Source organism: Hylaeus anthracinus, unplaced genomic scaffold (assembly GCF_026225885.1).
Source record: "Hylaeus anthracinus isolate JK02 unplaced genomic scaffold, UHH_iyHylAnth1.0_haploid 12002, whole genome shotgun sequence".
Taxonomy (NCBI): domain Eukaryota; kingdom Metazoa; phylum Arthropoda; class Insecta; order Hymenoptera; family Colletidae; genus Hylaeus; species Hylaeus anthracinus.
The window spans coordinates 13,713,041-13,727,336 of record NW_026534349.1 but is presented as its reverse complement, the minus strand read 5'-3'; the positions used below and the strand labels follow the sequence as shown (position 1 = coordinate 13,727,336).

General features: G+C 35.8%; 2 protein-coding genes across 2 annotated transcripts; both read left to right on the top strand.

Moving 5' to 3' along the window:
- The first annotated feature begins 278 nt into the window (after positions 1 to 278).
- On the top strand, positions 279 to 6,757 carry LOC128891706 (protein obstructor-E). The gene is made up of 4 exons (XM_054151432.1): positions 279 to 482; positions 4,238 to 4,558; positions 5,257 to 5,653; positions 6,386 to 6,757. Exons 1-4 carry the CDS (start codon positions 446 to 448, stop codon positions 6,501 to 6,503), a joined length of 873 nt encoding a protein of 290 aa, XP_054007407.1. The 5' UTR covers positions 279 to 445; the 3' UTR covers positions 6,504 to 6,757.
- Positions 6,758 to 8,437: 1,680 nt separating this feature from the next.
- Positions 8,438 to 13,433, top strand: LOC128891714 (protein obstructor-E). Its single transcript, XM_054151445.1, has 5 exons — positions 8,438 to 8,610; positions 10,378 to 10,572; positions 11,441 to 11,625; positions 12,729 to 12,961; positions 13,270 to 13,433. Exons 1-5 carry the CDS (start codon positions 8,562 to 8,564, stop codon positions 13,304 to 13,306), a joined length of 699 nt encoding a protein of 232 aa, XP_054007420.1. The 5' UTR covers positions 8,438 to 8,561; the 3' UTR covers positions 13,307 to 13,433.
- The last annotated feature ends 863 nt before the right edge of the window (positions 13,434 to 14,296 follow it).

Below are 14,296 nucleotides of genomic sequence, written 5' to 3'. Positions count from 1 at the left end.
CCTCCCAAAAGTCATTTTCAACTTTTACGAATCCTCAGGTCAGAATACGAAAAACAGGCCAGGAATGCAAATGGCGGTCGATCGGAGCATCCACTCAGCCCGCTGACAAAATGTTCACTGCGCTCTGTCAGCTCGCGCTGAAAAATGCTGGGAACATCGAGGTTCTCGCTTGGTGTACAGTTAACTCGATGCATCTTTTAACGGAGCACACGTTCGATGCGAGTATGCACGAAGAGCAATGGTTCTCTTTTAGTTCGACGCGGTTGTCGAGTGTTGTAACCTCGCCGAATGGAAAAGTGGGGGCCGCATATAAGGCTCTGGGACCCTCTCTATGGGGCCCAGTAGTCTCTAGTCATCAATTCCTTCACGTTCGGAGAACCGTGACTCGATTCTGATACGACGAAAAGACCTTATTTTCTCCTAGTTACTCCTCTCCTCCGTCAGGATGAAGACGGAGGTGTTCTGTCTTCTGATCTGTCTCGGTGAGTAATTCCCAGTTATAAACACTTGGCCGTTTACCGAACTCGTAAACTGGTACGATTTTGTGATCGCTGGTACTCGTTCAAACTTTTCTTCTCTTTATAATGACATTCCACACGTGAAAATTAGTGAAAGTAACGTGATTACATGCGATATCGGGTTGATACGCGAGCTCCGAAATGAATAAGTCCTTGCTTACATGTTGTTTATCATTCGATAACTCTCTCTTTCGTCTTTTGTCTCTTTTCTGTCCCTCCATGTCCGTTAACACCACATTCGGTGAATGTCGATTCTGAAACTTCTTATCGTTCAGAAGAATAATCCCTTGCTTATGTTTATCGTTCGATAGCTCCCACTTTTTTTCTTTCATCTCTTTCCTGTCCCTCTTTGTTCGTTAACACCACATTCGGTGTTCTATAATTTCGAATCTGAATCTTCTTATCGATGGATTAAAACAAAGAGAAGAAACGAAGCGGAGTGTTATTAAGGGAAAAGAAAACTGTAGAATGATACAGATGATTATATAAAGTGTTTTGGAAGAAGGAATTTCGGATAGACGAACGGCGATGAGTAAACATAATGACCTTTAGCTAAGGTATTGTTTTACTTCGTTTAATAACGACACATACTCAGCTGCGTGCGTTTATAACGTCTTTGATATGTTGACATCGTCTTGCGCTTGACTTTGGGTTTGGGTTTATGGACTTCTTAACTTATAATCAAAACGGATGGGTGCACGCAATATGGAAATTATTCAGAGACAGTTTACGTGCATATCATTCGAACTATCTCATACAGCTCGCATGACTCATACATAATTTGATTGATGCATTCTACATAGACACGCGATCGCTATCTAACCGCGACAGGACTTGCGCCATCGTTTATTATTGAGAAATCAGTTCGCCTTACGCTCCTATAGAAAGTTTCATTTCTCCAAGCCACGTGTGAACTCTCAACTTAAAAATAAACAGATTTAAAAAGAAAGAGTCTGTTACGATTGCTCGTTTAACGAGGCTCGCTTTCCAGCAAATGAAAACGTGGGGATCACAGTAGTCCATTATTGACATAGATTAATCGTGAATACGTAACGTTTGTTGACTAAAGAAATGTATTATTTTGTATTCAGTAATAATTTTATAAATAATACAGTCCATGCGCATCGTTATTTAGGGTAGGTCCGACGATGATAACACATTCGCGACCGCTGACCGTGAATTCGCGTCACTTCAAATTCTATTCCTGGCTATGAAGAAATTATGAAAATCTTTTTATTTTATACACTACATATTTACATCATTCGTACTTCAAAATATATTTTGTAACTTTTATCTTCCCCTTAACGATACACGTTTGCGATGTCCAGCATCAGAATTTTAGTACATTCGTCAGTACTCGGTATTAAAAACGTAAAATATCTACCGATCGCGAATATGTTAACAGAATTGCGGAGTAACCCATCGCTGACATAGACCCATTCTGTATATGTGACACTTGTGCCTCAAAGAAACAAAATTATTTTCTACTAGAGAATACTCTTAAAAATATATATATATATATATATATATATATATATATATATATATATATATATTATATACATGTCGAATTGAGTAACCTCCTCCTCGAAGTCGGTTAATAACACAGTCCATGCGTATCTACATACATCCACTGTTGACACAATCATTTGTTGGTCTGTGATGTTAATCGTTTGAAGATATTAATTATTCCAAAGGATAGTTCGAAGCCCATGTATACCGTGTAGGAGACATGAAGAGGTTAAATCAGCGTCGCGGTTATTTATACCGTGGCTAAAACCAGTCTAAGATCCTCAAAAATCAGTCGAAATCTATATGGACTGTTGGAAAGTTAACAGGTCCGAGCGATTAAACGACATTTAAATTCTGGCCGATCGGATACACGGGAGACCCGGCCACTTTCTCGCTTTCTTCCGTTCGCGAGGTCGACCGGCGTTTACGTGCGACCGGCGTTTATTCAGGGACGCAAAACGTCGCGCCGCCTTGAGCATACTCCGACCAGTTGACCCTCTCCTGCCCTTCACCGTTTTTATTTTCCGATCTTGCTAATTTTTTTTCCCCCTGTTCGTTTGTCATTCTTGTTCGCCGACGCGTACACATCCGCATTGTACTACCACACCTTCTCCCATGAAAGGAATATGAAAACAATTTACGTTCAACGTAGGGTCGTACATGAATCGTTTCGCTTGCGAAAATGTGAAGAACAAGGCAGAAATTAAGTTTAGATAGAAATTAGGATTTGAAGAAATTTATCTACTAAGATTTTTAATTCAAAGCACCAAGTTCCTATGGAGTACCAACGTGTATGAATTGTTTTGGTTAAGAAAATGTGAGAAACAAGGCAGAAGTTAGGATTAGAAGAAATTTATTTACTAAGATTTTTAAATTCAAAGCATCAAGTACCTACGGAGGTCGAACGTGTATGAATTGTTTTGGTTAGGAAAATGTGAGAAACAAGGCAGAAATAAAGTGTAGATAGAAATTAGAATGAAAAGAAATTTATTTACTAAGAGTTTTAATTCAAAGCATCAAGTTCCTACAGAGATCGAACGTGTACGAAGCGTTTTGATTATGAAAATGTGAAAAACCAGACAGAAATAAAGTGTAGATAGAAATTAGAATTAAAAGAACTTTATCCATTGAGATTTTTAATTCAAAGCATCAATCCAGGAGAACCTATAAACTTATAATGTTCAATTTAAGAAAATAGACGAAGCTTTTGATACACTTACCAATGACACGTAGAAATTAATGTCTTCTTATATCAATACATACTAATCTAGAAAATCCTTTTCTGAATTTTATACGAACGTGCAAGGTCCCGTCATGAAACGAGCAGCGAAATTAGTTCTTCTGGATCGGTGAAGGTTAGAAAAACGTATTTTATTCGGGTTATGTAGGAGTCGTCAGTAATGCTGACCTGGTACACCTTGCCTCGGACATGGTGTTACTTCAACGATTCTGCTATTAGAATGTTTAAAGTCTTTCAGAGATCCAGAAAGATTCAAATCGCCTTTTAGAGGCTTCCACGCCAGTTTAGAGGTACATTAAAAAAAGTCCTTTTCTTTTTGTGCAACAATTGATACTTTTGAATAACATTGTTACGATTCCTCTGGGATCGACTAGTTGAACTCATCAGTAAAGTTTACCTAGCATGCCATGCCTTAGACGTGACGCCATTAATTGTTTGGACAGGCTCCAATTACTCCATAGTTTATTAGGAGATAATTAGTTCGTACAGACTGTTCAAACTACATAGAAGGCCAAGGGATACTCGTTTCAAAGTTAAAAGCGTAATTTATGTTTGCTGCCCACGGAGCATTTATTATAAACGACGGTTTCGACTATGAGTTTCTACAGCAGAGCGCAATTTATAATACGATAAACAAAGAAATAAGTAAACAAGTAGGAACAAAAAAGAAATAGTTAAATTTGAAAGAAGCAATCGGTAACTAAAAATTAATTAAAATAGAGAACGTTAAATTAGAAGTAGACGTGACCTGTTAAAACAATTAAAAAATAAGATTTAGGTATGTAGATAGGTTGCTCTTTCTCGAGATTCTACTGTACTGTACTCTACTGTATCACGAAGTAATGAATTTCTCACGATGACACACGAATTTCTCAATCATTTTTCTGTGTAAATTTGTGGTGGGGCCTAACTGAAAGTACCAATGTCGTGAATTTCTTTTTCTTTTGTTTTTTTTTTTTTTCTTAAGGCACTGCCGTTGCTTTGACGAGGAAGCAAGAGGCAGCCGAGCAGAGTCGTCGAAAGGTGTCATTGCCATCGTTGCAGAAGAAACAGCAGCCTGCTACTGAGCAAGAAGAGTACGAGGACGAGGAGGAATCTTCGGACCAGTGTCCCGAACCCAACGGTTATTTCGCTGCAGCTGAACAGTGTGACAAATATTACGACTGTCGGGACGGGAAATTCACTGAAAAATTGTGTCCCGACGGTTTGGTGTTTAACGATTTCAGCCCACAGCACGAGAAGTGCGATCTACCGTTCGGAATAGACTGCTCCAAAAGACCAAAACTGCGTGAGTAATGCAACATCCACGTCCATTTAAAATTTTATTCTTCTTATTGATCATAAATAAATTCGTAGTTATACACTTTTGTAGTTTAATGGTATAAATTCTCTCAAAATTAATTCCTTGCGTGAAAAGGAATCGGAAAGTTCTTTGCCATTCAACAAAATTAAGTTTCGTTACTCGGTCACTAGTACTTAAAGTTTACTGGTGCTTCACCAAGCGAGCGCCATTTTATATTCCATTCTTCACACATGAGAATCAAATGTCCCTCTTTAACTGCTTATATCTCGATAAAGAAACTCCAAATTGCAAAGTGCTAAGGGACTTTTTCATTCATTGTAGAATTGGAAAAAGAATTGGAAAAGGTTCCACGTGTTTATCGAAACGTTCTATATTTTTAGACATTAACTATTAAATGTATATATTAACACTAGAACTATCCAGGCCAATCGCTTTTAACTTCTTAGCATTACTCACTTATTACGTAATACTTGTACTCCAATTTATAATGAGTATTATTTAAACAGTATTAAGCCCAATTATTCTGTTAAATTGATTCGTTTCTTTTTGTTCTATTTAAAAAAAAAATACAGCAGTATGTATAACAGACGTAGGATGTCGATAGTTCTGTTAATAAAAAAAAATCGTACTTGTCTGGGTGATGTTCAATTGCGACAATTTGTTGTAAATAAACTCGATTGCAGAGAAACCACAGCCGACCCCGCACTGTCCAAGAATGCACGGCTACTTCGCCCACGAGGATCCTCGGATATGCAACACGTTTTATTACTGCGTCGAAGGGAAGTTCAACATGATCACTTGCCCCGACGGTCTGGTCTTCTCCGAGAAGACTGGTATCTGCAATTGGCCCGACGAGGCCCAGAAGAAGGGATGCGGCTCCAGAGAACTTTTCAATTTTACTTGTCCAAAGGTTGACGAGTCCGTCGCCGCTACGCATCCTCGCTATCCTGACACCGAGGATTGCCAATATTTTTACGTCTGCGTGAACGGCGAAATCCCGAGGAGGAGCGGTTGCAAGCTGGGACAAGCTTTCGACGAACGCACAGGAAAGTGCGACTGGGCTCGAAAAATACCCGAATGGTAAGTTCAGGTATCGATAGTGCCTAGAAAATCGTATTAAAGGTCGAGAGGTCCTTGGTATTTTAAAACAATCCTTTATTATTAGCTTTGGAGTAAAGCTTATGGAGCATCAAGTACTTTCAGTACAAAAAGTAGCTTTGTTATGTGTCTCATGTGGCAGTAGGACTGTGTAGTAAATTTCATGTGATACTATTCAAGAATAATTTTGGCAATTATTTAATAATAAACTTCAGGTTAGTTGGAGACTGTTCAAGTGGTTAATGAGGGCTGATTTAAGGTAGGATTTCTTGGATAAATCGTAGTGGTTGAGCTAACATATCTGACTGAGATAAAACGCAGTGATGTGACTCTTTATACTAAAAGTATTTCGTATTGTTAGCAAATTATGAATTGACTACAAGGATATAATACAGATTTCCTAATTATCTTGATCGTTTGAGGCCCTGGCCAAATAATTTGGCTGATCCAACCTGTAACAGGGCCTATGCAACAATTACTATGCAGATGCAACGAATTGTCTAGCAAGTCTAATTATGTCTAGTTATGCCCATTGTGTTTAATAAATATGATATTCTAGATTACATTATAGAATTTTATATTATAATTGTGGAGGTTATACTGTTGCATAGTTCATTGACAAATTATGATCAAGTGGTTTATTGTATTGCTTTTTTTTTACTTTAATAGGAAAATTATTATACACTCTATGAAATAAATGCTATAAAATTTCAGCAAAGATTGGTATAAAGGTCAGCTAACCGACGAGGAGTTGGACGCGTTAGAAAACCCACCGCCGAAACCAAAACCCACTGGTGGACACAGTAGAAGAAAAAGCCCCAAACCGGTGTAGATTTAAGGCTAAATTCACCTGTAGATTTTAATATTCTTTGACTTATTAAATACCACCTGGAGAATAAAACACTTCTTAATACAACCGCCTTTTTCTTATAATGGAACGATGAAATTGCTTCGTGCATGAAGCAATTTATTTTTAATAGTAGACTTCAAAATCTAATTAAACACATAAACACGGTTAAAAGTTTTCAAGTGTATATATTGGTATTCGTCTATGACACAAATATGATTAAACTAAATGTAAACAAAGCACTATTTAATGTCTCCTAGTTCTTTTAGATTATATTTGTGAGTTATTACGCGAACGAAATGTTTCTTGCAATTGTCTACTTTATTTTCTAAATGATATTCAAGGTTTACACTAAACAAAATTGTTCTTTGAATTTCCACATGTTTCCTATTCTAGACTTACAATCTATTATCTAAGACTTTTACCATAATCCTATCAAATTTCTTTTTCATTTTATTATACCATAAAGCAAAATTACAGGACGCATCATTTTTTTTTTTATTAGATTAACCGACATATTATTTGTGACATTGTTGTAAGTATTCTACTTTTTTTCGCTCCAATAACGAATTCAAATCGCGTGTTGTCACGGGAATTTTCCCGTGAGCAGTGAAAGTACTGGTAGCCTGAAAGTTCTTCACATTTCACGGGAAACGCTTCCGAAATCTACTTAAACACAGTGGGAGTTAGCAACGCGATGCCTTCTAGATAATAAATTCACTTTAGCTTCGCTTTCATAATTATTGACTCGAAGCAATTTTGTGTAATGCAACGAAAGTTTGATCACGAATCACGTATTTCGTTATTACCTCAAAGATCGTCTAATGCAAAACTAATATTAGATAAAACTAATACTTCCGTATTAAAAAATGTGGATATTGCTCCTTCAATTCCTTCTTAATTACATCGATGAAGCTGAATTAAAATCATTATTGTTTGCATAAGAGGAATATGTAAGAGGAATAATTTCATTAATAATATTGACATTATTTTGTCTGAATGAGTACATACTACATATATTAATACTTCTGTGATGTCAATATTTGTTTATACACAGTTTTTCGAATAAAGGAACTTAATCTTCACACATATATTATATACGAATTAATTTAAAGAATTAAAAGGAAATTCTAGTATAATTTGTTTTTAATATTTTGTTCTAATAATTAAAATTATTAATTTTGTTCTTATAATTAATAGTTGTCTAATTAATAATAGTATGTCATATAATAGACGTTCATTAAGCCACTTGGTAACCAAAATGTTGGTTACACAATTTCTATGCTCAACACAAAACAATATTACACAGTATTATATGAATATATGTATATATATATATATTATATTACATATATTCCTTATGTATTATAAATTCGTTTGTAACACAATATCATCGATAACGCAAAACCGAACACAAGTATACAATTCTGAAGTATCAAAATTTAAAAAATCTGTCAAACAAATCAATTCCAAAAACTCCTACATACAACGAGAACTCCTACTCGAATCATCAATAATCCATTGGAATGGTTGACCCGACTACCAACAATTAAAAAAACAAAATGAAAGAAACAAATTTCTACAATTCTTACCATTTAAACTTCATTACGAAAGATTGGAAAACCGCAGAGATCGTTCGTAAAGATCATGGTAATTTCAATTTTTCCGCGAAGAATAGCGAAGGACGCCGAAGTGAGAGTACTCCGCGAAGAAGAGGAAGATAAACAACGATTGGTGTATTTGGAAGAGAGAAAGACGGGTAAAAGCGCGTGGTCCTCCTGATTAATCTCGATTCTAGACAGTTATCCATCGATGAAAACGCGGCGAAAGTGGGAAAGAATCGTTCGACGTAGTGGGGACCAATGGGGTATACCCTGTGCTGAGTTGCTGAAGAGCTGCAGTGTTCCGCGACGGAGACACCATTTCAAAGGGACGCCACAAATACGAACTCCTGCCCAATCGTCTCTTAGTGACTAGTGATCGAACTAATCCTCGCTGGATTGCGTGATCTACTTCTATCAGACCAGAGAACAAAAGATAAAAATGATCAGAACATCTATTCTAATTCTTCTGGTTGCAGCGACAGCAACGCGTAAGTACTTCGTATAATTTTACTTATAAAATGGGGAGAAACTTGCCAGAAAAGGAATATCAGAAACTGCGACACACTCCAGTTGCGATTCTTCAATATTCTATGAATTCACATAAGATTACATTTTGAACGATATAAATTTGAGTGAAAGTTCATCACGATCGCTGAACGATAATTAAGGGCCATTTCATTTGTAAGAATTTTAGTAGTACGAAGTCTAGCGAAATAGATTTAAGAATATGTTTGGGTTGCACGTAAATTAGGAAAGTTCCAAACCGTCTTCGGTAATTTTCACTCCTCGTGTATGTTTGCAATTTCCTTCGACGATACACAAGACAAAGGTATCCGCGAGTGCGAGGTTTCTATCGTTTTTATTCAACGTTTTCGTTCGAAAAGAAAAATAGTGCATGGTAATTGGTGAGAAGAAAAAAGAAAAAGAACGATTTCACTGAAACAGACGTTGAACTTTCTCTCGAGTTGTTGGCACGGTCTGCCGCAGCTTCTAAAACGCAAGAGAATTTCCGGTATCGTAATCATCGCGTAAAACCGGTAAAATTTCATAACGATTTAAATATCTGAAACACGTCGTCCATCCCACGGTAAAAAATTGTTCATTCTATCGCTATCGGGACCCGTAGGCATTAATTTTGCACGGGGAGTGCGTAAGAGACAGCCGAACGTAAACTTTCTAAAGCGTAAATGTCAGATACACTGCTCGGATGGTTACATAAGTATATCTGCGGTGGTAATCGTCTCCACACGTATGTAGGAACTGATAAGTTGCATAAAGAAACAAAACAATGATCGATCTACCAAGGATTCGATACACAGGACGTGAAGTCGAGCGTGGGTTCGACCACCTCGCGTTTGCTATCGCACTTCGACGCTACTTTATATGCTCTTTAAAGCGTGGCATTGATTTCCGGTATATCTTACAAAGCAAACGCCCGTGGAGCAAACAGTCGTGGAGAAATTTCTGAAATTTCTTCCAGGCTGTTTCATTATTTATACTTTCGGATTTTTATTTGGAAAAGCAAACGTTGCCAACTTTGTTTCGACGAAATTTTTTATTTATATTTGGTATTGGCTTCATCTTCTTTCCTTTTATTTTAAATTTTTATAGAAAATTGGTTGATTATACACATATTAAGCGACACAGATTATTTTTAGAAAGAAACTTCTGAAGTGTGATAGGATTGATTTTATACAGAGATTTTTGGACAAATGTAATGTAAAATTATGCATAATCCGATATTTTATATAAATTACTTAAATACGTGTTTTAATATAAGGAATTTCGATGTTACACGTAAGTATTTCAGTATCAAGTTTTATGTGTAGTATTTATATACACATTTACATATAAAAATACAATATGAAATTTACTGATAAAAACGTTCATACAAAAATATATATTTTAAATGGTAAAATAGTATGTACATCAGTTCCTAATATATTTTACATAATTTTTATCTATTGCAACATTTTATAATAAAAAGTTCACATGCGTGTTCTCGCAGAACGAGTTTTGATACTACAAAAATTTGGCAAACATTGTAATGCAAAATGGATTTATTTTCTATCATTAAATTCTGTATAAATTAGATCTAAAAGCAATTTCGGTACAATGAATCCTATTGTTTCAAACAAATTGTGAATATTTTAATGTAAAGTGGAAAATATGCGATCAATATTTTATACAACAAATTTTGTTGTCACGTAAGAATGGTGAATTGTTATGTTCATAAGAATTGTGTGATATTATAGATGCTGCATTCAATTGTCCAAGCAAAGATGGCCAATACGAGGATCCGAAACAATGTGACAAATTCTATGAGTGTTCGGACGGCGTTGCAACGGAGAAACTTTGTCCAGATGGACTCGTTTTCGATCCTCTGAATCGGAAAATCAACAAATGCGATCATGTATTCAACGTGGACTGTGGAGATCGTCTCGAACTACGTGAGTTTATTATAGTTTTCACTTTTCAGGACATTAAGAATCGTGTCAAGCTATTGTAACCAGTATACCTATAATACCCGTTGTAATAGAAGATTAATCCTAGGTCATATAGATCATAGCGATACAAGCAAGGTTTAATATTTTTTTGTTAAATGTTCTGACCTATTTCGCTTTATTTTCCTCGATATATAAGTGATTCAATGAACTTGCACGATTACGTAGAACAATTCTTTTTGTTTACTTAATTATATAGTTTTGTAGTCTCAAACGAAATATTATTTCCTTACGTTTTGACCTTTTCAACATACAAAAGAAATATTATTAAAATTAGTATATGAAAACATGTTTCACACAATTATCACTTTCTAATGTTCGAACTAACATTGAACTCCAAATATTAATATAGCTATTAATAGTAATCAGTTTTTTTTTTTTAAATAAGTTACTTCAATAAATACAACAAATTCAATAAATTATGTTTTGAAAATACCTCTAAAGGAGCTTAAAAATAAATTACATAATAGCCTGTCGTTACGAAAATGACTTCTAAATTGGCATCGAAATGTTTAACAAAATCATCAAAGCATGCTCCAATCGTTACCATCGCTGTTATCAATCGCGTATCCTGCAGGTGTTCCCGCAAAAGTATTAAGCGTACTCGGCGAGAGGTACGAATACTCTTCCTATTTTTGCGAGAAACCCTTGTATCGAATGTTGGAAATATAATAATAATAATCGAGATCTGCCAGACAGACACTTTACACGTGTCATTCGTATTTTGCGGTTAATGTCCTTGACATATAGGATCTAATGACGACAGGTAGCGAAAGTGCTTTTAATTCCTGTTATATCTCCCCGACCTTCGCAGAACCACCACAACCGACGAAGAGGTGTCCACGACGAAATGGGTTCTTCGCTCATCCGGATTCATCCGTCTGTAACATCTTCTACAATTGCATCGATGGTGACGCCATCGAGATAACGTGCACCACTGGATTGCATTTCGACGAGTACAGTGGAACATGCGTTTGGCCTGACAGCGCTGGACGCGAAGTAAATAATTATTCCGCATTCTTTTTCTTTCGCCAGTTACGCGATTTTATGCTAATTTCTGATCAGTAGACTGCGGGTGTTTATGTTTTCACAGATACGGGAAAAGAATTGAAATTTCAATTAAAGTATATCTTATCTTCTAAACTATGACACGTATATCGTTGTTGATATTTTATATATTTTTACACGTGTGCACATTGTTATAGATCTCTTCATATCCCCATGCATAAACATGCACAGTCTATTGATCAGTGTTACACGATTTAGATGTCTCCTGCATTAGTAGTTGGTTTAGTGATACAATCGCAATTTAATGCTAATTTCTGATCAGTGTCACTCAATTTAGGTGTTTCCTGCATTAATAGTTTGTAATTCCAACAATTTTGTTCTCTCCAATAATTAATGGATCGGACAGGTGACTATTAGTATGTCTATCGAGTAATTAACGGTATCTGGGGACAGCTGTGGAAAGTTGAAGTGTCATAGTACGATATATTGATTGTAATACGCCTTTAAGTGTCGCGTAGCTATCCCCGCCGCTTCCTAGAACTTATCTAAAAGATATAACGAAACATATAAAACTCGTATTTTGCATTAGTAGTTAAGAGCTACACGTAAATCATCACTTCGAAGTTAAGTTTCTAATTGAACTCGAATTTGTGATTCTTATCGAGAAGTTAATATATTCGTCGTATTCAATCGAATGCAACAACTATCAGTTCACAAGAAATACTTCTTCGTTAACTGTCGCTTCTCGATTCCTATTGCCTGCGACAGTTAACGAGTTTTCACATCAATTGCCTATTGAGAAATCTTTCTAATTAGGAATGTGACTGAGAAACTGTCATATGTGTATCCAGTTTAAAAGGGAATGGAGGTCAGCTTTCTGAAATCAATTTCATTCATGGTATGCGATATTACACAATACCAAAAGGAACGACACTATTTATTAAAAAAAAAAAAAAAAAAATTAATTTTTAGGAAATTTGTTGTTCATATTTTGTCTGTTTCATTTTAAATTTTCTTCGCCTTGGAAGTGCATCACAACCGTGAGATTCGATAATGCTTCGAATAGTTTAATGGCACATTTTTGTTTCAATCAGGGTTGCGGCGCAGTAGACAAGAAGTTGAAAGACGGTTTCGAGTGTCCAAAGGAGAGCCAGGTCGATACTAGAGGAATGGTTGTCGATCATCCTAAATTCTCTCATCCAGACGACTGTCAGAAATTCTATGTCTGCCTCAATGGCGTAACCCCGCGTGAACAAGGCTGCAGCGATGGCACTGTTTATAACGAGGAGCAACAACGATGTGATGCGCCCGAAAATGTTCCCGGATGGTATGTACATGTCGATGAAACGGTTGTAAATAAACTGGTAAAACGTTAATCTTTAACTATTATTGTCGAGTCATACTTAACTCGAGAAAAGAAAGTTCCTTTGTTTAAGAAATGTACGATTAGAGTCTAATCAGCTTGTTTTAAACGAAGAAACTTTCTCCATTCGAGTCAACCAAAGCTGATAATAATTGTGGATGGAAATAAAATTTATATAATACTTTCTTTAATTAAAATGGTACATAATTTTTGTAACTTTGTTAAGCGTATATATGTGTAAGTGTGATTCATCATGATTTCTGTTTGTTTAGTGAGGATTGGTACAAGGATGATGACAAAAAGCCATGAAAGGTCCTTGAAACTTATATGTCCCGCATCGGGATCCTGACATCATCTCGAAATCACATCATCCTCGTTTAGTATGTAACCATGTGTGTGTTTAGATATTTGAATGTTCGTAAATAATAAATTCTATTTTACCTTAATCGTGGTGTTTACCGAATCCTTGTTTCGACTTCCGTCCTATCCCTAATTAAAATCCTAATCCTCTCCTCATCAAAACACTAGAGAACAAACTATATAAGTTCAAATCTTCGTATTGTTATTAAAATTTTCATTCGAGAATCGCTATTCCCATCTACTTTGATAATTGTATTTCCAAGTAAAGACGTAATCAGGAACACGTAGAAATTCTTGGAGCGTTTTTTTGTAATCAACCAAGCAAATCGTTAAACACTTTCACTTCTATGTTCTATTACTTTTATTATTTCGTTCTGCAATTCATCCAGCAGAGAACTTTCATGTTAATGTGCTTCTTTTTGCATCCACGTCCGATGACAGGTGATTTTCTACTCGTAATAGTCGGTTTTAGTTCATATCGGGTGTCTCATTTTAATCAACTCACGGGAATATTGTCGAAATTATCGAAGCCAACAGTTGGTTAAACTTTGACTTAGGAGACATTTGAAACATTTGAAGACAGTTTTATTCATTAAATTCGAGTCACGTAGTATCGGGCATTTAAAGAAAATAAAAGAAATAATTTAAAACAAACGAAAGGTGAGAGACACTTGAAACATTTGAAGATAGTTATTTTTTAAATTGAAATCACGTAGCATGAGGGGTTCAAAGGAGACGAAAGTAATAACTTACACCTATCCAGGTGACTCAAGATTATCGTGACCAGATTGTTATCGTAGACCACGTTTACTTCCGTGATGTTGAAGTTATATTTACGTATGAAAGATTTCTAGCCTTGACTTAACTGTTGAAGTACTGATCGATCAGCACAATTATTCTGTCTCGAATGTTATACAAAATATTATTGTATTTCGAAAC